The sequence below is a fragment of the Agelaius tricolor genome, unplaced genomic scaffold (assembly GCF_023055355.1).
Source record: "Agelaius tricolor isolate 1412-34295 unplaced genomic scaffold, bAgeTri1.0.p SCAF_5, whole genome shotgun sequence".
Taxonomy (NCBI): Eukaryota; Metazoa; Chordata; class Aves; order Passeriformes; family Icteridae; genus Agelaius; species Agelaius tricolor.
The window spans coordinates 17,850,503-17,876,118 of record NW_027269265.1 but is presented as its reverse complement, the minus strand read 5'-3'; the positions used below and the strand labels follow the sequence as shown (position 1 = coordinate 17,876,118).

Genomic DNA, 25,616 nt, shown 5'->3' with positions numbered 1-25,616 from the left:
AGATCCATTACAGTCTGGAAAACAGAGGGAATGTAAAGAAACCTGGGAAGGATTAAGAAGCACAAGACATATCCATAAAAACTAGGCTTAGTTCTGCTTGAAGACAGCTAGCTTTTAATTGTGCTTGCTAACTACATGCTATTTAAGTAGGTAGGTTAGCTTTCAGAGGAAATATTCTCAACAACGGCTCTCAGGAATGAGAAACATACATATTTTTAACAATTTTGGGTTTTAATTAGCATTTTGTGGCAGATTTGTCTTCCTTCAATTTCATATGAAAAGAAGCTTAAGCCAAAAAATGTAAATCAACAGTCATAGAAACATCCATAGGCAGCAAGTGTACTTGTCAGTATTATGAAGCTAATACATTATGACATTAACATTTCACACAGAATGTAAGATCTAAGTTTAAATTTGGAGCTACATGGATTTATAACTCTTTTTTAAAGAAAGAGCAGTAAGGCTAAAGGCAAAGCAGGAGGTGAGAATGCAGATTGCCCTCTCCATTAAGAATAACTGATTAAAGTTTCAAAACTTTTGTGCTGTCACCTCTCCCAGTGCATAAAGGTGATAACCCTTGCAGCTATTGAATTCACATCATTAGCCAGTCTATTCACGTTTGTATATGAATACCTCCTACATACTTTCTCCTTATGTGTTTGAAGAGTAGCCTGACTGTATCTTTTTTAAAGTTAGATTATCTGTCTGAGGTTTTCCAGTATTTTGAAGTATATGGAAATGTGGCTTCTCTTTGACTATCATTAACCATGTTAAAGACTATCCCAGGAAACACCATAGTAGATGTATAAGGTATCACTTATCACCAGAAAAAGCCTCTGGTGAATCCCAGTTATCAACTGTTCTCTGGTATGAAACAGAAAGTTTTCTCTTTTTCAGCTTGGGGATTTTTAATAGACTTACTAAGATAACTCTAGATATTTTTATCCAAGTGAATGTTCAGCCACTTAAATCCTTTTGAAGGTCAGAGTCTGTGCATAACAGCAGTAAATTCCTCATGCCGGCCGTGCAAGAAAACATCTTTCTTGTCACTTCAGATTTACACACTTTTACCAAATGCTTCTCTGTTATTGAACTAGAGGAGAAAATGTTCCACTACTTCTTTATTGTCTATTCTTTTCTTATCTACCTATTCTAAGCTCCTTATAAATGTGTTACTATTTATAATCCTTTAATGTCTTTTAATCATCTGTTTGGAGTCTTTTCTGACTGAAACTAGAAGAAAAGTAGGTTGTGGTTTATTTTTCTCACAAGATATGGCAATTCATTAGTAATTCTCTAGTTTCCTGAAGGTAAATATTTTAAGAATTTTGTCTAAGAAAATCTGGCAGAAGGGTCATGGAAGCCCTTAGGAGGTCTTGTTCTGTATTTCTTTCCTCATGGGGCAATACTTTCTCCTGGTGTTTTAGAATGAATTAAACAAATTTAGAAAAATATTCTGTTCTTTTGAAGCAATTAAGACCTGGGATTTGGATGCAGAAGGTCAAGGTTCAACTCAATTGAACCTTGAGTTACTAGCACCCATAATACATTTTTGGGAACAGAGGCTTCCAGTCTCCATTTAGTTATCCAGTATCTTTCAATGTCATTTTATTCACTGAAAATGCCACCCCCATTGCCTGATATAGACTCATCTAATATTCTAGTGCAGATCAACTACAAGGTAGTATGACTTAATTAGCTTTATACAGGAGGAAAAAAAAGCTGCAGTTATTTTGCTGTGTAATTGTTGTGGCCTTATAAGCAGTTAAGCACAGCACAGCTGATGAATGTGACTTCTTTAAGCTTTGTTATTATGATGGTTTGTTTCAGAAGCACAGTATTATTAGCATTTATTTATAATTTACAAACAGTTCTTAAAACATTTTCTTCCTTTACAGATCCCAAAATATTTCAGAGCCTAAAGTTTTTTTTCTCCAAAGGCAAAGTTTGTTCAGCTTCCATTCTTAATAAACCTGTGTTTAATTTAAGTTGGTTTGCCACTATATAAGCACCTGAGTGTCCATTGCAAAAAGCTTTTTTTTAGATCACTGGTTGGTTTTAGAGTTAAGAAGTCATTAAAATTGTACCAGATTCTCAAATATATATTCACTTTCAAGTTACAGTTGCCTTTTATGTTTTAAAGTGAAGTTAAGCACCAAAGATAAGCAGCAATTCTGCTAATCTTTTGCAACAGATTAGGAATTAGGATGCTTTCCTGTGACAACAATATAGCACATCTATAGTTTTTGTCTATTGGAGTCTTAAATGCAAATGTCAGCATTTGTTATGTGTGAATGTGATTGTTTTCCTCAAGAATTAGTTTCTGCTTAACATAATCAAGATTCCATATTCCTCTGAAGGAATATTATCAATTTTTCTCTTGAAATATGACAGTGTTTTAAATATTCTTCTGGCAGGCATTGTTTGAGTATATCTTTCACCATGAAAATGACATAAAAAATGTAAGTAACTCACATGTTCCTTTTTCAGATTTTATTATGTATGATTGAGTTATTTATGTCTGTATTCTGCTAAACTAAGGATCCAGGTAGAACATCACAAGTACGGAAGTGAAGCATTAATAGTTGTTTAAGAGGGAGAAATCCTTTCTCACAGGGGTGATAGTCAGGAATGAAAATTGGCAAATACCAAGATACTGGTATTAGATTGGTATCTTTTTTGAGAAGCTAAACGTTCTAATTCTTAAAACTGGGTCCCTCAGTGATCAACATGACAAGGTCTCTGAATTCATGTTAAAGGAATTTATTGGAGCCTGAGTGGTAGCTGAACTGGTAACTGAATTGGAACTGAAGTGGTAGCCTAGAAAGTTCAGAGTCCTGAGGCTTGAGTATAAGTTACAAAAGACTGTCCATTAACAGAGGAAGGTGAAAATACCTGACAAGACAGGTATTGTTGAGCATCCCTTGACATTTTTTACCCCTGAGATGATTGCTTATGCATTTGGGTGAATAAAAAGAAAATGTATTTGGTGAAACTACATAAAAATAAAATATCAATAGGGTTTTGGATACTTTTTCTAGAAATGTAAATCTGTAATGCTGAGGTGTTTTGTGATATCAAGACAAAGATTATGTTGTCCATACGATTGTCTGTAACATTTATTCTTCAAATATTTTCCTAATTATAGTTTCCCTCTTAACCTATCCAAAAATTTTCTTCTGTGGTTCATATGTTACTGCTCTGAATGGAAAGATCAAGTTTGGGTACATATTGTTTAAGCTTTCAGAAAGTGATAACTGTTGCAGAGGTTTTTTGGCAGTTCACCCAGGGAAAGGATCTCTGTATGGAATTAATGAAGTGTCAGTATATTTTATAGCTATTTCAGATATGTGCACCAAGTTGAAATGGAATCAAAATGTTCAAGTTTTTTTGAAAGAAATTTATGTCAATAATGCATAGTTGACTAAACAGTTATTGAACTTTCTGCAACACTACTAGCTGGTGTGCAATTAGATCTGGAGTTAAACTCTCCAGTTAATCAATAACACTCACCAAAAATATTTTGCTGTTGTTGACATAGCTCCTAATAATTTCCAAATGTACTGCTATATGAAGCTTTTTAATCTAGTACCAAATGATTAAAGTTGTACACTGTCAATTTATAGCATAGCATTCTTCCAAGAGGATTGAATTGTAATGCACTATTAATCCAAAATATCATTGAAACAGTAAGTGCAAGTGTCAGAAATGTCAGAGAGAAATGGAAATTGACATTTACATAATCCAGTACTGAATATCAAGGAGGTACCTGGGTTTTAGCCCGCTAGTAACTAAGAATTTATGTTTGTTGCTGAAAATCCAGTTCACTAAGAATAAAAGGGACACTTGATACGATGCTACATGTGTCTACACTTGAACGACATGCAGCGTCTGTAGGCTACACATACATTCATATAATGTGAGTCATTTTTTCAAGAACTCCAGAAAAAATTGGAAGATGTTTCTGCACTGTACTGCATGTATTTTGAAATCCTTGCTGAGAATCCCAAATCACTGTCTTGCAGGAAGAGTTCTGTGTATTTTTTTACCCACCTGAGCTGTTTGAATAAATACTTGCAAGCAAATAGGTGTCAGCTTAATCACCACCATTACTGTGTAATGAGAGAGAGATCAGTGTTTGGTTAATGATTGCATCTTATTGGAAGAAACTATTGCTGGGAATTGAATTCCCACATGACAGAAAGAGGTGTCTTTATAATGTAATGTATATCTCTAAAGTGATTTTTTTAGCTGTTCAGTTTGCTTTCTCTCATTTACTTTCACTGACTCTTTTCTTATGTGCTTTCTACACCATTTGCAATATAACTCCATTCTCCAAAGTGTTCTCTCTTCCTGTTGAACCTCATCTGCATTAATTTTTCTTAAAAAAAAGAAACACTTTAATGTCTGCTGATGTGTGGCTGCATCACTGTTTATTCACCTCTCCTAGCAATGGCATTTCACAAATTCAATATCATACATCTCCCTGAAAATAATTTAGTCACTTAGGGTTCATCAGAGAAACAGCTCATATGTTAACTTTTTAAAGTTTATCTGGCTCTTGCTTGATCACTTGTTAAAACAATCACTGACATCTCTCACATCTTTGTATTTCCTGCTGCTGTGTGATAATGGACTTTCTTAAAACCCAACACTTTTCTGCCTGAGATGAGATGAAAGCACTTGAAAGGCATGGAACCCTGGGAAATTGACTTAAGTTTGAAAAGTCTTTACTTTAGGCTTTCTGCATGGATAGAATACTACTTCCTGCAGTTTTGAAAATAAAACACAAAGCAGTAGTGACAATATCCTTTCCTTGTCACTGTGCTGAACTGGAACAGTCTGTACTGTTCTCATTTGCATTATTATTTGAGAAACAAAGGCAGTTTTATTATTTATCTTCTGTTTCATATTCAACCAGTATATAGAAAGAAAAAAAAAAAGACTCAGCAATTTCAGTTGAGAAATGCCATTAATCAGTGTGCATTCAACTGGATAAATAGTGTGAGGAAATTGGTTCAAATTAAAACTAAATATATCTGTAATCTATCAATTATCAGAAACGTGGGGATGCAAGAACAGAGAAGCAGTGAGCTTTTCAGCACTTGAAAATATATTCAAAAGTCTTTTGTCTTATGTAATGAAAAATTAAACACTTGTCCGAAGAAAATACTATTTCTGTATCCATTACTGTTCTTGACTTGTTTCCTTTTGAACACATGTACTTAATAACTGACTTTCTGTACTCCTTGAGCTATTTCTAAAAGCCATTTTATGGGCTAAATGCTCTAAGAGCAGGGCAGTTTCAAAGACTTGTCCAGAAATAGTTCAGCTGCTACTTTTTTCAGTAGACCATGACATTGTATTTTGCCATTTTTCACAGGTGGGTAATGATGGCAAAACACTTTGTCCTGAGGAAGCACAAAGGTTGTACACTATATACTTGTGGCCAGAAGTTACAACCTCTCATTTCTCCTTAGTCCTTCTCAATACTTTGTATTTATACTCTCTGATAGAAATCTATTTGAAATGGAATTATGTTAGATCTACAAAATATAGAAATCCAGACTAGACTCACCAAAATAAATTGTGTTAAATTGACTATGGTTTATGTCATTTCCTCAGCTATTTTATAGACTATCTGGTGTTGATTTGTCTACAAATAAGACTTAAGTCAGTAATTGTTGCTGGGAAAATTACTGCCATTCAACAGCTCATGAAAGAAGCAGCAGATGCTCATTATTATTTCCATCTATCTAATTTCTAGGTGCACACAATACTCTGTATGAAATTACTGTGTCAAACAACTGTACATTTACCAATTCAATTTTGTAATATAATAGTAAATTGCCACAAGCCTACAGGCTGTTTTATACTGTGTTACAGCTGGTAGATAATTTGGAAGTCTTAGTTATAATACAGTTTAGCTAAGGGAAATAATGGCAAAAAAAAGAAACTCAGAATCATGCTAAATACAATTAAAGAATCTACATTAATTTTAATTCTTCAAAAAAAATTTTTTAAAAAAGAAACAAAAAATCCACCAAGTATCAGGGGTTTTAGACATTTTTATTTTCACAAACATAAGAACTGGAAGTAAAATAAATTTGTTCTGAAAAGCTTCTCAGGGTTAAGACTGTTGTTGAAATGGGCTCTGCATTCTCGAGTATGCTGAGTGCTCTAGACAGTAACAACTTTAGCTCATCAGTATGTCCAGATGATGAGTTATATCCTAAAGTTTATTAAAACTTTCAGTACAAGCAGTGTACCTTTTGAACTGATATACATATTGCAATCAAAAATCCCTAAAAGGGCGTATCAGTGTCTGCCAATTCCAAATCCATCCTGTTTTTCCCTTTCAGATATTAATATGACTACACCAATGTCCAGCAGCACACAGGAGTGCAGGACAGGCATATCACTACTGCTCTTACAGACTGATTTTAAATTAACATGTTGTGCAGATTGAACATTGATTTGTAGTCAAACTGTACAATTAAAAACTCAAATTTTGCAGCGAACTGAAATTTAAATATGCTAGCAGTTCATATTGACATGGCAAGTTGAAACGTTTTACTTTTAAAAGACTATTTTAGTTTATTTACTAATATTTCAAGGGCCACATTGTCAAAAGATTTTTTTTTTTTTTTTAATACCAGCAAAAGTTTTTAACTTAGCATGTACAAAGCCTTCTCAGGGAAACACTTCTAAGTATTTGTAACTTTGGTAGGATTTTTTGACTGAAGTTGTTGTAATCACTTGTAAAGTATCAGAAACAGGATCTTCTTATTCCTTTCCTTTTTCATTAATTGGAAAATATAAAAACAGGATTAAATTTCAAAAGCTAACTTCAAAATGAAGTCATGCTGTGTTTCTTGATGCTAGTAGAAGACCCCAGGAAGAGTTCAGGATCTGCACTGACAAATAAACTGCTGATGTTACTGTCTATTAAGCCTAAAGCAGTCTTAGTTCCCATTTTCCAATCACAGCCAAAATTGTTAGCCTTGCATAAAATAGTTATCAGAAGCAATTAGGGTACCAGAAAGAAACCTGAATGTGTAGCTGCAGAAGGGATCATTTTCTGAAACTCAGTCCTCCTTCTTGAGCCCTTGCCATCAGAGAGCTCTGAGGAAAGCTCTTTGGAGCGTGGTATTGGCAGTCTGATCCTTACCCCTCTGAAGTGGCTGCTCCTGCTGCATTAGAAGCAGGTGTGGTATTTGACAGTCACCCACGTTGTTTGTACATCTGTAAATGCAACAGAAGTAACCAATGTTTTAACATCAATTACTTTTGCAGATTTTCCAGTACTGGGACAAAATTGCTTATGTACCTTCCCATGAAAGGAAGAATCTATCCAGAAGGGTACCCAGACCATTTCTGTCTTGATACAAGCCTATTCCCCGTTATAATTGTAGCATCCAAAGGCCCTGCTGGGCAATTTGCAAAGATATTGAGAAACAAAGGGCAACCAAGAAAAGAGCTGCCATCTAAGGCCTTCAAGGATTCCACCCAACTTGAAGAAACAATGAATTCAGAGTTGTAGTTTTACCTGAGTTTTCTCTCTCCTGTCACAGAGGCAGGGAATGATGACAGCTGTCTCTTTATCCTAGGGACAGCACTGATGCAACTACTTATCTTGAATTGCTACAGAAAACAAATTACTTTTTCATTCTCACAAAGCCAAAGGAGAGTCTAAGTTATCATATCTCCACTGGCTTTTCTTCATTATGTCAGAAGTAAACCCATTGACTGCTTGCAGACTCATTTTGCTAGCAGAAAGAACAGAAACCCAGCATAGGCATAGATGTCACTAAACTGGGCTCTTACAGCATTTCAATATTCAGATTAATTTTTCCTGGAATTACTAGTTTATCTGCTACTGAGTGACTGGTGCACATAACTTTTACATATTGTTCCTAATAGATAACTTTTTCCTGATTTCTGTGGTCTGCAAAATGTTTACCTAAAAAAGCAGGCAAGAAAAGGTGGTTCTTTGTTATAACAACTCTGTGCTAAAACTTTTTACCCTACTTCTGATGATATCCTGAAAATATAAAAAACATAACATGGCTTTGATATGTTCTGAGATAAAATGAAATTTAAAAAAAAAAAGAAACACAATGGTACTATTATGGTAATGGTACTATACTTACTATAGGTAAGCCATTATTTCTATGGTAGGTTGTGGTACAGAAAAGACATATATTTGTTTTACCAGAGGTGTTGAAATTATAGCTAAAAAAGGAAAGGCCATAGATTCTGGCTATGGTGGCTGATCAGAGAACATTGATTAGCTTACCTGCTTTTCCAGTATACCAGACAAAAGAGATTTTAGACCTCCACCATCTTCAACAGATATCTGTTTCTTAGAATTTTTCTCTGTTTTTCCTGTAATAAAATAATTGTTTACATTATAGACTTTTTAAAGGAAGAAATATTTCTTATTGTGCATGTTTGAATGATGGCAACCTGATATTAGCAATGACATGAAAATTTCTCATTTATTTCTTCTTTTATTTCTTTACTTTACTTGGTTTTAACAACTTTTACTGAAAAAGGATGGGAAGCTTGGAAAAAGTGTTTGTGCTTAAGCAAATAGTGTATTCTGAAGTGGCACTGCAGGAGTCTGATCAAATTAATTTTCTGTTTTCTCTGATTTCAAAGAAACTGTTTGGATTGCTTATTTTTATAGGGACAAATAATGCTTTCAGCTATTTTAGGCACTGAACTGTAAAAGTAATAAACAAAAAGCAGTGCTTCCACCTCAAGTTAACTGGACTTTTGCTCAACATTTTCTCTTTACAAACATCTTTACTGTGTTTTCTTTGTGTAAACATTAATTTTAAGATGATGGGTTTATTTTGGAAGGCTCTAGATTTGGCAGCCCTTGCCACTGAGTACGCACAGTTCAAGGACTGGTGGTGGAAGGTCCAAATTGGAAAGTGCTACTATAGGTAAGCCATTGTTCATTTCTTCTGTGGTGAGTGATTGTGAGTGCAGAACCTGTACTGCTGAGTGTGTTGGGCAATGCTGAACAGTGAGAAATAGCTCAGAAAGTGTTTTGTTGGAGAGTGCTGTACTTACAGTTAAATCTCCTTTAATGCACAAGGAGACCACTGCTTGAGATAAAGGCATCCATAGTGAGTAACTGAATTAGTTGCAGTTTTGCCTTTGTTAATGGATTTTAAAATAATTATTTGAAAAGTCAGTCAATAAATGCAAAGAGCTATTGTTAAAACAGATCACATAAAATAAATGTTGCAGTATTAGTTTGAGAAATAATCTGTCAATGAGGGCTTGAGATTGATGAAATAATACAGAATAAAATATTCATGTTAGACACTTTCTGCCAGAATTGTATTGCCCAAGAAGTACCAGTTAAAAATATGATGAGGCTTAAGGCTGGCACCCCATACACAAGCATCAAATCAGAATAGGATAATGAGAAATATTAACAATTCTTAAAGCAACTACCCACCCTTTCCTTCTTCCTGGGCTCAACTCCATTCCCTGTTTTCTCTACCTCCTCCCTTCCCAGCAACACAGAGGGACAGGAAATGGAGGTTGCAGTCAGTTTGTCTCTGCTGCTTCCCTCAGGGGAAGGACTCCTCACACTCTTCCCTTCTCCAGCATGAGTCCTCCCCAGGGTCACGAGTCCTGCTGCCCCTTCTCCAGTATGGACTCATCTCTCCACGGGGCCACAGTTCTTGCCAGGAGTATGTTCCAGCACGGGCATCCCATCGGGTCACAGCCCTCTTTGGGCATCTACCTGCTCCAGCATGGGTTCCTTCACAGGCTGCAGGTGGATCTCTGCATCCTCTTAGTCCTCCATGGGCTGCAGGGCAGGGGCACAGCTGCCTCACCATGGTCTTCACCAAGGGCTGCAGAGGAACTTCTGGAGCACCTCTTCCTGCTCCTTCTGCACTGACCTTGGTGTATGTAGATCTTCCCACAAATTCTTACTCCACTCTCTGCCTGCCCTTGTACTGTTTTTTCCTCCTTCTTAAATGTATTCTCCCTGCATGTTACATTATTCCTATGCTGATTATGGAGGCACCACTACTCTCATGAATAGGCTCAGCCTTGGCCAGCTGTGATTCCATCTTGGAACCCTCTGGCATTGGCTCTGTTGCACATCAGAGACATGTCAGCTTCTCATAGAAGCTATTCCTGAATCCCCCAGCTACCAAAACCTTCTCATGCAAACCCAATACATAAGCTTAGAGGTCATTGATTACTTTCAGGATTTTTATGAATCGTGTTATAGAGACTAATGCACCCAAGCAGGTACATGGACTTCCAGGATCCCAAACTACCTTATGTCCCCATTGGCTGTGCCTCTTCATTTTAGCTGGCTTGTTCTGTTTGTGTTTTGTGTTTCTTCTGCAAGCATGTGCTCTTTGGCTGACAGAAACAAAAAGCAATTTATATATGAGAAAGTAGAACATTTTCTGTTGTTAAAATTGCACGGTCCTCTTAATTTGTAGTTACGTAGCTTTTATAGATTAGTAAAAAACATTTGACTGTAATTATGCAAAACAAATGCCTTTGAGATGAAATAGACTCCTGTGGTGTTCATTCACAGTGGAGATTATCTGTGTGATCTTTGCCATGGGCGAGGAAATTCTGGTCTGAAGCAGTTTGGGTAGAGTTGAGACATTAAATGTTCATTTTCTACTGTCTGTTTTAAGAGCAGGAGGAATTCCTGTGAATATGAGTACATCATAATTCACCATTCTAGAAGGCTGCATGAGTAAGAGGGGGCCAAAATTCGTGGATTTGTCTTTTATATAGTTTTGGATGGTTGTTTTGTTATCTTTAAATAATGACATGTTTTTTGTTAACGTGCACACAAATATGTGGTCATAAAGTGTGCTTTCAGGTAGTTTATGTTTGGTTTAGTTTGAACTGCTTCATTATTTAATAAGCTTATAAGAAATCTTAAAAAAAAACAGTAAACAAGTACCTTCTATATGTATTTGTTGTCTCTTTAGGTTGGGATTATATCGTGAAGCTGAAAAGCAATTTAAGTCAGCCCTTAAACAGCAGGACATGGTTGATACCATCTTGTACTTGGCAAAAGTAAGTCACAGATACATCATTGTGTTTAAAAGTGTGTGGTCTCCATGCCTGAGGCAATACATGCTAACCATTGCAGTGGAAGTCGATAGTTTACAAGATTATTTTAGAGCTCCCAGATTTCACAAACAAGATTTAAAAAATGTTCTATGTTACTGGATTCTTTGTTCTAAATTCCAATGAGGATTATGTAGCTAAAAAAATTATTTGAGTTCCAGTATGAAGAACAATGTGGCTATATATGGTCTCCTAGGAAACAAATGCAATAAATCTGTAAATAAAGAGCAAAGCTCAAAATCCTAGTTTCACACGCAAAATCAAAACAAAGTGAGCTTAAAGAAAGCAATCAGAGACCTTGAAACAGGGAATGTTCTGTCAAAATAAAGGCATTAAAAGCTTTAAAAGAACAAGTGGTACAGCTGAGTCTCAGAACTACTTCTTTACCAGGATACACATTTGATTTTAAATGTTTTCTAAGACATTCAAGAAAAGGTGACCTGTGAGAAACTAAAACTGCATTTTTCTTCCTAGAAGGAGATGAAACCAGTTGCTCTTTATCAGTTCCCCATAAGCTCATTGTCACAGGCCTGTCCAAAAGTCATCACTGCTAGTGGATGATTCAGATATTCATATGTGCTTTACATTTCCTGAGCAATTTATGTTTTGTATTTAAATAATCATCATTGCTATCTAGAGACATGTCTTCAGTACTGTGTTTGAAGTTCATTGAAGTTTATTAATTTTTCTGTCTCTATCACAAGTTATTCTACAAAATACATAGGATCACAAAATAGTTTGGGTTGGAAGGGATGCCAGTGATCATCCAGTTCCAATCCCCCCCTCCCTCCCCCATGGACAGGGGTGCCTTCCACTAGACCATGTTGCTCAGAGCCCCATCCAGCCCAGCCTTGAACACTGTCAGGGATGGGGCATCCACAGCTTCTCTGGGCAACCTGTTCCAATGCCTCATTGTCCTCATAGTGAAGAATGTCTTCTTAGTGTCTAATATAACCATACCATCTTTCAGGTCAAAGCCATTCCCCTTGTCCTGTCACTACATGTCCCTGTAAAAAGTCCCTCTTCAGCTTTCTTGTAGGGTCCTGTCAAGTGCTGGAAGGCTGCACTTAGGTGACCCCACATCCTTCTGTTCTCCAGGCTGACTGAACTCTCTCAGCCTTTCCTCCTAGGAGAGGTGTTCCATCCCTCTAATCATCTTGCTGGCCCTTCTCTGGACTCACTCCATGAACTGCACAGAATTATTCAAATGGCAGAGTAATTGGATTAACAAACAGTGATTCATTACAGGAGATTTGCATCCCTCTACATCAGTACTAGCTCAGGCAGGAGCTGCATTTGTACTTCCACCTCCCACTCTATAGACCAACTTGCTCAAGTATAAAACATTGCACAGCGTAATTCAGTGTCAGTGGACAGGCAATACAGTAAGGCACAGAGATATGGCTCAATTTAACAGAACTAAAAAAATCAGGCTTGAGTTAAGCAGCCATTAAAAAATAATAAGATTGCATAAAGTTCTATGGAAATATACTGATACTATGATACTAGTTATTTTTGTTTATATTCATTATTGCAACATCTATCTGGGTTTTTAATAATATTTTCTTGAAAATGATCTCTCCCTTGAAATGTAGTTTACAAAAATATAAAAGACCAAAAGAAGGGAAAAAAAAGTAAGAATCGTTAAAGCAGTCAGGACATGCTGTGAAATTACAAAGTATTTCATGACCTAGAAGAGCTAGAAATGGGATATTTTTACAAGAGATAAGAGAGAGACCAAAAAGAGAATGGAGCAATTCTCCTTTTAGCATATAGACCATAATTAGCTGTAGTACTTTTAAAGAGCAGGTCTCCCCAAAGCAACTGTGAGTAGGTGGAAATTGCCCCACCTATTTTTTAATTTCTTTTGCCATTTATCTAGAGAGCAGCTCTACTGTCTACAGAGATGTTGGATAGTGTGAAATCACACTGGATATGGGAATTACATAGTACAGTACTGTGGCTGTGTGGTTTTAGCATCTGAAGTGAGTGCATCTTTGGAGTCAGCCTCTAGATAAAGCAATAGAGCAGATTTAAGTCATTAATGCTCAGAAAACATACTTCATAAACAAAGATAAAAATATAAAAAAGGGGCAGAGTTTCACACTCTCCATTTTTTTAATGGGATGCATAATTCATGGTTAATGATGTAATTAATGCAGTTCTAATCTACTAAGTACCATGCCCTCCAAAACCATTGCTCTTTTATAGATTTTCACAAGAAGGCATTCGTTTTCTACTTAATACAGGAAATGTGAGTGACATTAGCAGAATGAGTGAAAAAATGCCTGTGTTTTAACGTTTTGCCAATGACCAACTTGGAATGGCAGTCCCTTTCTTGGAAGACATTCACAGTTGTCAGCTCTCTGATAATTAAGAATGTCATTTAGTGGTCATAGGAAAGAATTCTTTGCAAGTGTCTACAGCAGTATATATCTATGGGATTGCAAAAAAACAATGTTCAGTTGTAATTGTTGGCAGTCAGAAGTCTGTGAAGTTTAAGGGCAAAAGCAGAAATTGGAGGTTTCTCAGGTGTTCAGCTAACACTGACATTTGTTTTATGTTTCATCACAAAAAGGTTGTATCAGGACAGCAGTCACAGATTCTTTCTCTTCTTTACTAGTATGAAATATTAGCACTGATTAATATACTATTTCTTCAACAAAATAATTTTCCACTCAGTGGGAGATAGGGAAATCACTGTAGCCATCTAGTTTCCCAAAGCATGAGTGCAGGGTTTTTCCCTTTGCTGTAGCTGTGTTTACCATACCCCACAGCAGGAGGGCTTTACAGCTGTACTCTCCAACAGCTGCTGAGGGGGTCCTATCAACACTGGACATATTGAATGGCCAGTTCTCACACAATTATTATCCACACTGCACATTTTCATAATCAACACAGAAGCCAAACTCACGGAGGGAAAACTGCCCTCTTTCCATAGGACTTTATTGTTTGTGACAGAGAGGTTGGTTGAGCAGTAAGGAAACTTGAAAGTGTCACTGCTCTGTGCAGTGCAGTCTTATTCAACTAAGAAAAACATTTTGATATGCCAGCATTATCAACCTGAAGATCCAGTTCTTTCAAGCCTAAACCCTAGTTTTTGAAAATACATTAAACACGGTGATTTTTTTTTTTTTTAATTCAAGGTGACGACTTCACCTCAGTGTCAAACTATATTATATATGATAATAAATAAGAAGATATTTTAAATTAGTAATATTCAAATTAATCATGCAATCCTAGGTAAATTTAATTATCATAAGTAGCGTATTTTATCTTCATTACACAGATTTATTCAATATTCACTCCATTATTTTCCCAGTATTATTCATCATCTCAGCTAATGGTTTCCTGTATAAATGGAGGTGTCATCCCTTTTATTTATCTCCCTTGTTAAACAGCAGAACCTGTATAAAAGTCAGACAGTTGACATCTATATACACTTTTTATTTGCCTAGGTGTATTTGCGCTTGGATCAGCCTGTAACAGCTTTGAACCTTTTCAAGCAAGGGTTAGAGCGATTTCCTGGAGAAGTGACTCTTATTTGTGGAATTGCCAGAATCTATGAGGTATGCACCCACTATGCAATCCTTATAGGGGCCAAATGTAGCTGCTTGAGTAAGAAAAGAGGCAATAGTTGAAGATAACTAAGGTTATCAAAAACCCACTGTGCTGATTTTCAGTGTCACTAATGCAAAACAGGTAACTTTCCACAAAGGTAACAAGGTAATGTCAGGGGAGCCCTGCAGGCTTATTTGTTTCAGCAATTAATCATACCAGTGAGATCCCATTTGCCCTTGGCATGCAGAAGCAAGTCCATATTAAGTCAAATTGTCCAGATGTTGTCCTTGCTAGTTCATATGTATTTCATCATACTAAAACTGCACCAGCCAGCAAAATTAAACAGCAAAATAATTTATTTGTCTGTGTTGTTTTTATTAGCACTATGTGTTGTCATTGGTCTCTTAACGCTCTGAGAGCAGTTAGAATGTGAATGTTTCTTAGTTAGGAAGTAAATGTTATATTAAGTAGGATTAGTTATAAAGTAGTTTCCCTTTAGCATGGTAACCATGTATTTTGTATTTTAAAATTCTGTATTTTCATGTCAAATGGTCGATTTTGTATTGTTTTTGCACTGAAAGTTGGTCAAGTGCTATTCTAGAACAAATGTTAAAAACAAAGTAATGAATTTTTTTTTGTGTCTATATTCATGCTTGGCATTCTGTCCTGTTCTCATCATTCTCATCTAACCCCTAAGCCTTAATCCATTTTCATATTAAATCCTTTTTGCCCTTCAGCAAGAAAAAAACAGCTGCATAATTTTTGGAGGCTTTTCTTTCTGAATTGTTGAATAGTTTTTAATATAGATGTTATTTTGCAGAACCATACATAACATTGCATAACCCTTTAAGGAATTATTAAAGAGCAGAATATATTTGACAGGATCTAGTTTTGCACTGACACTTGAATGAAGGATTATAGCTTCATTAGCAAAGATTTGCACTGCAGCATAGGGTGGCTTTCATTGTATAGCCTCACAAGTGGATATATGTATCAGACATCTTAATCAGAGCTTTTCTTCTCAGTCACTAACTTCTGAGAGTACAAAGACTTATAGAAAGTTTTTGGTTTTAAAAAAAACTATGTAATTTTTAAAGCGACTGCTTTATCACCGTTTCCTTGAATCACAAGAAATTTTTTTTTTCTTTTTTTTTTTTTTTTTGTAGCTAAATACACTACTGAGGTTATATAAAGGCTTTTACTTTAGTTTTGTTGGGAGCACATTGTATCTACATCACACAGGTAGAAATTTTTCCTATATAAACACAGAAGCAAGTTTGATTTTCTAATTTTTTTTTTCTTGTAGGGGATAGGTTCTCAGGGCCTTGCACCCCTCAGTGCACTGTCATTTATAGCAGTGAGTTTACCCTAAATCATCTTCCAAGTAGCACACATCCAAGCATGTATTTATATATAATACAGTTTTCTTAACTGTCATATCCTAGGTAGTACAAGTTTTGGTGAATTCACAATTCCTGTTTTCAAAGGCACATAATAGATTTTCGTATGTAATTATATTCTCGTTTGTGTTCAGAGCAATTAATGACTTGATTTAAAAAACACTGAAAATAGTTAAGACCTTGTGTGGGGAAGTCAGTCTGTTCTGTGTTGCTATGCTGGAAACTGCACAGGTCTGGGTGCCAAAAGACATTGTGCCAGGAGGGGCAAATGTCTATTGCATGTGGTGCTGCTCCAGCAGGGTCCCCCAGGTCACAAGGGGGGTCACAAGTCCTGTCAGTGAACCTGATCCACTGTGGGCTCCTCTCCTCTTGGGGCCACAGGTCCTGCCAGGAGCCTGTTCCAGCACAGAGCTGCCACAGGGTCACAGCCCACAGCAGGGTCATCTGCTCCTGCATGGAACTTCTCTGCAGGCTGCAGGTGCATCTCTGCTTCCCTGTTGACCTCCACGGGATTCAGGGGCACAGCTGCCTCACCACAGGCTGCAGGGGAATCTCAGCTCCGGTGCCTGGAGCACCTCCTGCCCCTCCTTCTGCACTGACCTTGGTGTCTGCAGAGTTGTTGCTCTCATGTTTTCTCCTCTCTTCCTGGCCACAGTTATATCTGTACAGAAACTTGTTTTTCCTTTTTAAATATGTTATATGTTATCACAGAGATGTAACTACCTTCTCTGATGAGCTCAGCCTTGAGGCCAGCACTGGGTTCATTCCAGAACCAGCTGACATTGGCTCTGTTGGATGTGGAGGAAGCTCTGGAAGCTTCTCACAGAAGCCACCTCTGTAGTCCCCCTTCAACTTCCAAACTGAATACAACAGGCTGTCTCTTTTTCTGAAAAATAAAAACCAAATTAATTTCTTGTTGTAGCTGTGGCATAGAGGTAATTTCAGGTAAAGATATTACTAATAAATCATTATGCATTCCTCTCATGGATACGTGTGTTGCATGTGAAGATGCCAGACAGTGGTGTTGAATGGTACAATCAGAGAACTTTAAGAGTATATATAATTAATCTCAGTTGGGTACTCTACAGGGCATAGATAAAGCACCCTGTAGATTAACATTTTAATGAGTTCCACATTAAAAATAGGTGATAAACGGTAGAAGTAATTGGAATTTTTGTCCAATTGTATAGGAAATGAACAATATCTCCTCAGCTGCAGAGTACTATAAGGACGTGTTAAAACAAGACAATACTCATGTGGAAGCCATTGCATGCATTGGCAGTAACCATTTCTATTCAGACCAACCTGAGATAGCTCTGCGGTTTTACAGGTATCTGTAATTAGGGAGAGGGAGGGAGGGGGAACAGAATATGTGAGAAGGTAATATAAAGGGTTGATCTTTTTAATGCAGGGAAAAAATTAATCAGCAGATTGGCACAAGAGTATGAATGAGCATTTGGACAAATATTACCATAAAATCAGTTTCCAATTTCTGTATCTTTTTATACAGTGATAAGTACATCACTACAAACTTGTAATCATTATATGAGGAGTATGTAGAAGTATCAACATAGATTATCATTCAACCAATAAACAAGGAAAGTTCTTTCGCAGTTTGAGAACAGTGGATCTTACCCTCAACTTCAATTGCATACAGAAAGCTCAAGGAGCCCTTTACTCCACCTGAAGTGACCAGGTGTTGTGACCACAAAATTCCTGACTTGGAATGAAGGCTGGGCTTCCTGTGTGTTTTTCTGAAAGCAGTGAAAAGATAGTGTTAACACTGCTGCTTGATTTTTATTCCAATACAGTCAGAGTGCAAAGGAGCCTGACATTCCCTCCCTAAGAGCAGATCAAGTCAGCAAGAGCGCTATCATCACATTTCTGTTGGACTTGAGCTCTTTTGTGCTTTAGGTTCAGAAAATCACAGACATGCTGCAGACAGCAGCCCTCTTTTTCCCTGGCCCTCATAGCATTTCTGTTTATTCCTATAAATATGAATAAATAGAATTTTATAATACATCTCCATTTTAAAAGACACATTAAACAATATCAATGTGAATCAAAATCTGATTTATGCTTGATGTGTAAGATTAATATACATTCACCTCTAAATATACTATTACTAATTAGAGCAGTACTGAAGGATGGGAATCAAGCAAAAAATTGAAGTCTTAAGAATTATATAAAGTAACTGCAATAAACTACAGCTTGATTGATGTCAAGGGATTGGAAAGGAGAAAGAGAAAGTCTGCTACATCTCTATCTTACAGTAAAGTCAGATCATGAGACCCAGCCAAGAAGACAGAAATTTACACAGACTTTTGCACAGTTGTTATTCTAATAAAAAGTACCTTGCACTGTCCTTCTAGAAACTAGCAAGTGTAAGAGTAACACTTGGTTTTTATACCCTCTCAGAATAGGGAGAAAGGAGGAGAGAATTTTTTCTTTTAGAATAGAACTCCTACTTGAAATTAATAAAAAAAAAATAAAACAAATGTTTTCTTTCAATCTAGACGGCTCCTGCAGATGGGTGTTTATAACTGCCAGCTCTTTAACAATCTGGGCCTCTGTTGCTTCTATGCCCAGCAATATGATATGACACTATCTTCATTTGAAAGGGCACTGTTTTTGGCTGAAAATGAGGAGGAGACAGCAGATGTGTGGTACAACTTGGGACATGTGGCTGTGGTATGAAAAATATTAACCATCTTTCTGAATAAGTAAAATTTATAATAAATGTAAAAACTAGGAAGGAGTCATTTCCCTTCTTGGAAATATGAAACCTGATAGTGTACACGATAAAGTCTAGTACAGATGGAATGTTTATTTGCACTTCAGTGGGAAAGAAGCAGCAAAAGAAAAAGCTCTGTACTTTACAGAATGTGGCTTTCTCCTGCTAAAAGATGCTCACTCCCCACTATCTTTAACCTTCCCATCATTCTAAAAAAATTACAACATATACCAGCCCTTGAAAGCCTTGGCTGCAAAACAAGCTAATCTGACAAAAAAAAAAGGAATTAAAGATATTTTTCTAGGAACTGCTATTTTTTTTTACATGGAGAATTAGAATGATTCTCTTGTCATAAAGATACACATTCAGCACCAAGTAGCCAATATTAAAGCACTAAGTAGGTCATAGTTGAGAAGGTATTTTCCTCTGTCTTAAAGGCAGCTATAGAAATATTGTGTGATAAGTTGTGTGATAAACTTTGTTAAATTTCTACACAAATTTTCTTACAGTCTTGCCCATTTTTGCAGATGTTCTGCAAGAAGTTGTGTTGGATTTCTCTTTAGCTAGATGCCCAGAATAAGTTTGCTGAATGAAGTTTTTGACATGAGTTTTCTAACATGAGTTGTCTTCAATTGCTGATAATCATTTGAGTCAGACACACAACTGTGTCTTGTACTGCACAAGTACTGCAGCTAGGATAAACACTGTAATTTTTACTGCCTTAAAGATTGAAATTTGAGCTGATGTGCTTGTATTTTTCAGCATGTCACTTTTGATGTTTAACCTGATGCTGTGTCAGTGTCAGTCTTAACTAGAGTAGCATTAGTCAGCTGCTCCATCTGAGGAGTGAATCTTCCTTAACTTAAATATGTGTAGAGACAGAGAAGCAAGATGACTTCCCCTCTGGAGACATCTCAGTTTTTCTTACCCTGCTATAGACAGTAGCAGATAGCATAGTCTTTAGATGCCACTTTAATAATCCAAAAGTTAAATTAGATGAAGTGAATATCACTTGAAGCATGGAAGTTTCTTCTGGAGAGAAATGATTCTGTCTAGAGAAAGAATAAAGAAAAAATGAGAGGATCTGGGAAGAAAGCACATACATTTCTGATCAGCATGTTTTTATTGTAATTTGCATTCCACTATGGGTGAAAAGATACTCCAAAACCCAAAACAGATGCATGTAGTTTCCAATCTTTTCAGAAATGAAAACACAGTCTTTCTTTTAGGGCATAGGAGACCTGAATCTGGCTTACCAGTGTTTCAAGCTGACCTTAGTCAACAATAACGACTACGCAGAAGCTTACAACAACTTGGCTGTGCTGGAAATGAGAAAAGGTCACACTGAACAGGTCAGTGCTGAGTCCCAGCCTAAGGAGAATGCTTCATTTAAGCATTTTGTATTTAACAAACATGTCATTTCTCTGGGGTGGAGGCATCATATGAATGTCTAACTTACTGTTAGAGGCAGAAACCGTGGATGACTATTTTACATGTTTCAGTGTATTGTCATGCCATCTCCCATTAAACTGCTTATTCTTTGGCATATCCAAATGAATCATCAAAGACAAGCAAGGTTTCCAATAACTTTGCAGTTGTTGAGATGTTTGTTTGTTTTTTTAAATTGATACCCAAAGCAAACCCCTGTGCTTTGAAATCTTCACTTAAAAGACAACTGACTGTATATTCAGTTAATAAATGTAGATAACATACTTTTGTTGGGTGGCAGAAAAAAGCAATGAGATTATACCTTGAAAGTTGGGGCTTTTTTAGCAAGGAGATCACATTAGAATTTTGTCAGAAAGCAACAGGTTCTTGATAAACACCTTTGCATCAATGAGCTTGGTGGTTCATCTTACCTAGTGTGAGTGTACTGAGTATATTGTGCTTAGATATATAATTGACATGCATGGTGGAATAAATGCAACCATTTTTATACACATGCAGGGAAAATGAATACTTGTTGTTTGGGCAGTTTTGGACAGAACTACTGTGGGCTTGTTTTAGACCTCATGAGAACGAGCTAATTTGATGGATTCATGTATACATCCTAGAGCTAAAATGAATTATAAATACCTTTTTAAGAGCAGATTGTCTTAGACAGAAGTTAACTTTATTCAGATAACCTAGCAATTACCATGGAAACACTGAAATGAACCTAGAACTGGATGTTTCCAGTGACAGATAAACTTTGGGTTTAGTTTCAGTTTCATAATCAGTAAATTTTTAGACATTTGATTCCCTAGTGGAGCATACCCTCGATTGTGGAAGTTCTGGTTGCTCATAACCAGAACTGCAAACCCTTTCCATTAGAATAGCTTTCTGTCTACTTTAGTTTTTAGCTTAAAATTTTCAGTTTTCTTCTTGTATCACATAATTAATTAAAACTGGGATATAATTATAACTGTAATATAATTAAAACTGTATAATTAAAACTGGGATAAATTTGGCAATAAAAATATGCACAGAAGAATAAAAAGGGGATTACATTTTGCTTATCTTGGATTTTATTTCACAATGATCTTTCATAAATACTGTTACATGTACTCAGATTTTTCAAATGTAGGAAGTTTTAATAAGTTTCTAGCTCAGTCTTGCCACAGTTTATAGTTACTTTTGTTTTGAAACATTTTGGAATTTTCCCCATTAAGCTCTGCATGTTTTTTTAGTAAAATCTTTCACAAGTGGACCCTAATTCTGCATTGGATTTACAGCATGAAGCTATACACTCTGATACTTTGTTTTACCTTTTTATGCCTCTATTTTGCTAGTGAGAAAAAAACCCTAATTTTATTTTAATGTTTGAGTGTGAAAGCTGTCATTTATATGATAAAATTTATGGTTTCAGGGATGGTTAAGACAGAGCTGTCAGAGACAACAGATAAATACAGTGGGGTGTTCTTTAAATACTTTGAGTTTTATTTAATTTATGTTATGTATTGTCCTCGGGGTTTAAAATTGAATTGCTTAATTTAGTATGTCCCAATAATTTTTTTTCTGACTCAACTAAAAGTCTTTATTCATTTCAATGTTATTTGATTCTGTTATGCCTACACTATTGATGTAACCTTTTTGAAAATGGCTTTCTTAGTAATGACTTAGTAAACATAGGATGATTTCTTTTAAGGATTATGAATATTGCATTAGATTCTTGTTACTCTCCCTCCCAGATGTCACTATATTATTTTTTTCATTTCTCTTTATAGGCAAGAGCTTTGCTGCAGACTGCTTCATCTTTAGCACCTCACATGTATGAGCCCCATTTCAATGTTGCCATACTCTCAGAGAAGGTAATGCATTATCCTGTTCTTGTAATCTAAAAATTGAGCCTTGGTGAGGCAGCTGTTTTTTTATTGTTATTACTAAGACTTCCAGATAGATAAGACAAAAGAATACAGAGTACATAAACTGAAGGAAAATGCTAAATTACATTTTCATTTTAATACCTAGAAGTGTGTCAAAGTAGCCATTCCAATATTTGCTTTTGAGAAAAAATGAGGCCAACTGGCTATGAAGTAACTTTATAATTGTCCAAATGCCTGAAAGATGATCAATTCCATCTACAGTCTTTGCAGTCAGGAGCTTTTTCAGAATGTGAAGTGTAATAATATCATATGATTTACTAGTAATGATAGAAAGAATATCCTTTACTGATAGTATCTTACTGATCTCAAAAGGAAAATCTGTTATTCAGCTTTACAACCTCTGATTTTTTTGTGTTAATAATCTATTTCATGCAGAGTGTCTAAGACACTGTATTAACAGGGTCCAGCATTCCTGTTAATAAGAGAAACTTGTAGAAATTTTTTTCTTGTTTCTTCACAAGAAAAAAATTGCTTCTTTGCTTGTGCCTACACCTTCATGATTCTGTTATGAATCTGTGTTGTGTGGGCAGCTCCACTCCTACAGATGCTGAAGTGCACACATTAAGAAGGGAATAACCCATTAATTTGTAAGTGTATCCCCTTCATTGTGAAACACAAGAGGGTGTTGAATAATTGCATTTCTTACTTACTGTTTGGGGAGTAAATCCTAGTCTGCAAATGTCTTGTTACACAAAGGACTCTTCACAGGTTGTAGAAGAAGACAGCCAGCCACATCAGCCAGGTGTTGGTGCAGTGGGGCAATGCAATCCTTAAATTCAGTGTACGGCCATGGTTTACAGAACATGACTTCTCTGGGCAGGACTTTGGTTTTTTCTCCTTCAGAGAATTCTTGGCACACTGAAGATCTGTGTTGAGTGATGCACAAGCAAAAAAGGCCTCCTGGCTGTCCATAGCTCCTCCTTTCCCATTCAGGAGTAATCAGTTTTACTAGAAGTGTTCCCAAATCTTTGGGTTCTTTTTTGCTGAACCCACTTTCTGAGATGCTTTCCTTTTAAACCTTCCAAAAAATGATGCCTATTTAGGAAAAAAATTAAGTTCTCTGAGTAGGGAACAATTTCTTCTAAAAGCAACAGAGGAGCACCTTTAGTTCTCCAACATTGTTGTGGATCTCTGTGAGGAAGCAGGAAATCACAGTGGTTTTTTTACAGAGGCCTGATGGGTTGTGTTTTGTTTGTTTATACAATAGCACTTCTGTGGAGTTTAAAAGCAAAACTTCTATTTTTTTATTCCTCCATACTTCAAGCACTGGGTATGGTGTGTGCCTTGTCCATTCTCCAAGAAGTTGGTTGAAATGGAATATGGATGCTTCAAGACATTAAGCTGATGTCTTGAAGCATCCATTAAAATGACATTTCTGTCTTTCTCATCCCTTGATGTAAGTGTGACATAATCCTGCCTCCAAATGTCCTTACTCTGACTGTTCGCTCTTTGGACCAGCTGTGCTTAAAATTTGTGAGCACCAGAAATGTACTGCACAGAATGCAAAGAGTACAAACACTGCAGTGCTTGGATTTCCTAAATCAGTTTGTGTGGTTTTTACAGGTTGGAGATCTTCAGAGAAGTTACACAGCGGCTCAGAAGTCTGAAGAAGCATTTCCAGGCCATGTTGATACACAGCAGCTGATGAAACAGTTAAAGGAGCACTTTGCTATGCTCTGATAAGCTAATTTTTTATTATGTAAGAAGCTAGCCAGAGCAAATGTCCCATGCACATTTTGAGAGCACCAGCTCAAAGTAGATGAACGATACTTTATGCATTCCTGTGGCAAAGCTTGTGTTACTTTGAGTAGCAAGAAAAGATTGAGTTTCAATTTCTTATCATCTTAAAAGATAACACTTATTCAAATGCAGCTAGAAAACTTTGCAGCTATGTACACAAGAGATTACAGAAAAGGGGTTTTTTTCTGGCTTTTATGCAGAAAAAAAATTATTTTAAACATTCCCGTGTGACAATCTGTGAAGAAGCAGAATAAAAATACTTCCTAACTGGTTTTCAAGTTGGCTTTTGATCGTATACTTTCTAAATGAATGTTAGGTTTTAAAATTAAAATACTGAAAAAGAATTTTAAATACATATGTTAAGCAAAAATTCTTATATTCCTTGTACTGTATGAGTTAAATAAATGCAGTTTGTATGGTTTGTCTCATTTGTGTGTGTAAGTTAAATTACATTCTTATTGCCATGAAAATCTGGGTTGATAGTCTTAACATTTTGAGAGACTCCACAGAACTGGTACAAAATCACAGAAATGTGTTCACATGTGTTCCTCTCTACCCAGGAGGGAGTTTATTCTGGATCTCAGTGAGGGACAAGGGCATTTAGAAGCCTGCAGAATTAAGAACTAAATAGTTGAGAACAAGGCATTGGTGGGGTGATTACATGTGCTACCACATAAGCACTATTGCTAAGTAAATATTTGGATCAATCTAACTACAGGACTACTACTACTAACAACAAATGAAGACTTTCTGTCATACTTTGTGTTTTAGCAAAAAGGAATAAATTTGCAAGAATTCAAAACCTGACCTTTTTAGAAGACCTTTAAAAAATGTGAGATGTTAAAGCCATCTGAAATGGCACATCCTGAAACAGACCTTTGAAATCTTTTCATGTTTCTCTGATATCTCAGGGGAATATTTTAGCTTAAGGGGCAACCCTAAACATGCTTATGAATCTTATGAGTCTTTTTTTTTTTTATTATTTGTTATTCCTCCATCCTCATCTTCATCGGTTGTAGCTGGTGAGGGTGGATGCTGGGGAGCTTAGAGAAGTGTGCCCACAGGTTCCCCCACGGAGCATTCTGTAGGTGACAGAAACACTCATTAATTGCTGTCACATGGTGTGAAGTGCAAAAGCATTATTGGCTGAACAGATGCAGCATCTTTTATGGAATTTTATTTTGTCCATTTTCATTTTCTATTATGGGAACTTCATCGCAATCTATTTAAAAGGAAATCTTAGTTACCAGTAATTCTCATTAGTTAAGATTTTACTTGCTGCCAAAATGCAAGAATTTAGAGGAAAGTTCCATCCTTTAATCTGCTTATTTATGTCTTTCCAGCTGTCATTACTAAACTTAGAGAGGTACCAGAAAAGAAAATTGTCTTAGCAGTTTAAACACAACTGTTGGGAATTTTTGAATGTCAAAAAAGGATTTAAAAGGGAAAAGGATTATGTATGTTAAGGAATCCTTCACACAATATGCTTTATGAAGGTCAGATGTTAAAATACTTCACCTTCACCCGTCCCCCCCCAAAAAAAAAATTACAAAGGTCTAAACAAGGATTAAAACCTTTTTAGCTCCCTACTCTGCAACTTCTGCAAGCGATTCCAAATTTATCTTAGGGGTTGTATTTTGATTGCCCTAAAAGGCAGCAGCAATTTGCTTTGTTGATCTT

General features: G+C 36.2%; 1 protein-coding gene across 4 annotated transcripts in view; it reads left to right on the top strand.

Annotated features, from left to right (window-relative positions):
• Positions 1 to 24,364, top strand: part of TTC8 (tetratricopeptide repeat domain 8) — a 40,985-nt gene extending 16,621 nt beyond the window's left edge. For 2 of the 4 annotated variants that reach the window (XM_071426648.1, XM_071426647.1), the window contains 9 exons: positions 2,418 to 2,462; positions 8,869 to 8,954; positions 10,995 to 11,082; positions 14,595 to 14,705; positions 17,288 to 17,427; positions 18,614 to 18,788; positions 20,061 to 20,183; positions 22,038 to 22,121; positions 23,760 to 24,364. In XM_071426648.1, the coding sequence (XP_071282749.1) occupies positions 2,418 to 2,462; positions 8,869 to 8,954; positions 10,995 to 11,082; positions 14,595 to 14,705; positions 17,288 to 17,427; positions 18,614 to 18,788; positions 20,061 to 20,183; positions 22,038 to 22,121; positions 23,760 to 23,876 (969 nt within the window). In that variant the 3' untranslated portion in view covers positions 23,877 to 24,364. The remainder of the gene's footprint in view (positions 1 to 2,417; positions 2,463 to 8,868; positions 8,955 to 10,994; positions 11,083 to 14,594; positions 14,706 to 17,287; positions 17,428 to 18,613; positions 18,789 to 20,060; positions 20,184 to 22,037; positions 22,122 to 23,759) is intronic. The other 2 variants (XM_071426649.1, XM_071426651.1) reach the window with 2 other exon arrangements.
• Positions 24,365 to 25,616: the final 1,252 nt, after the last annotated feature.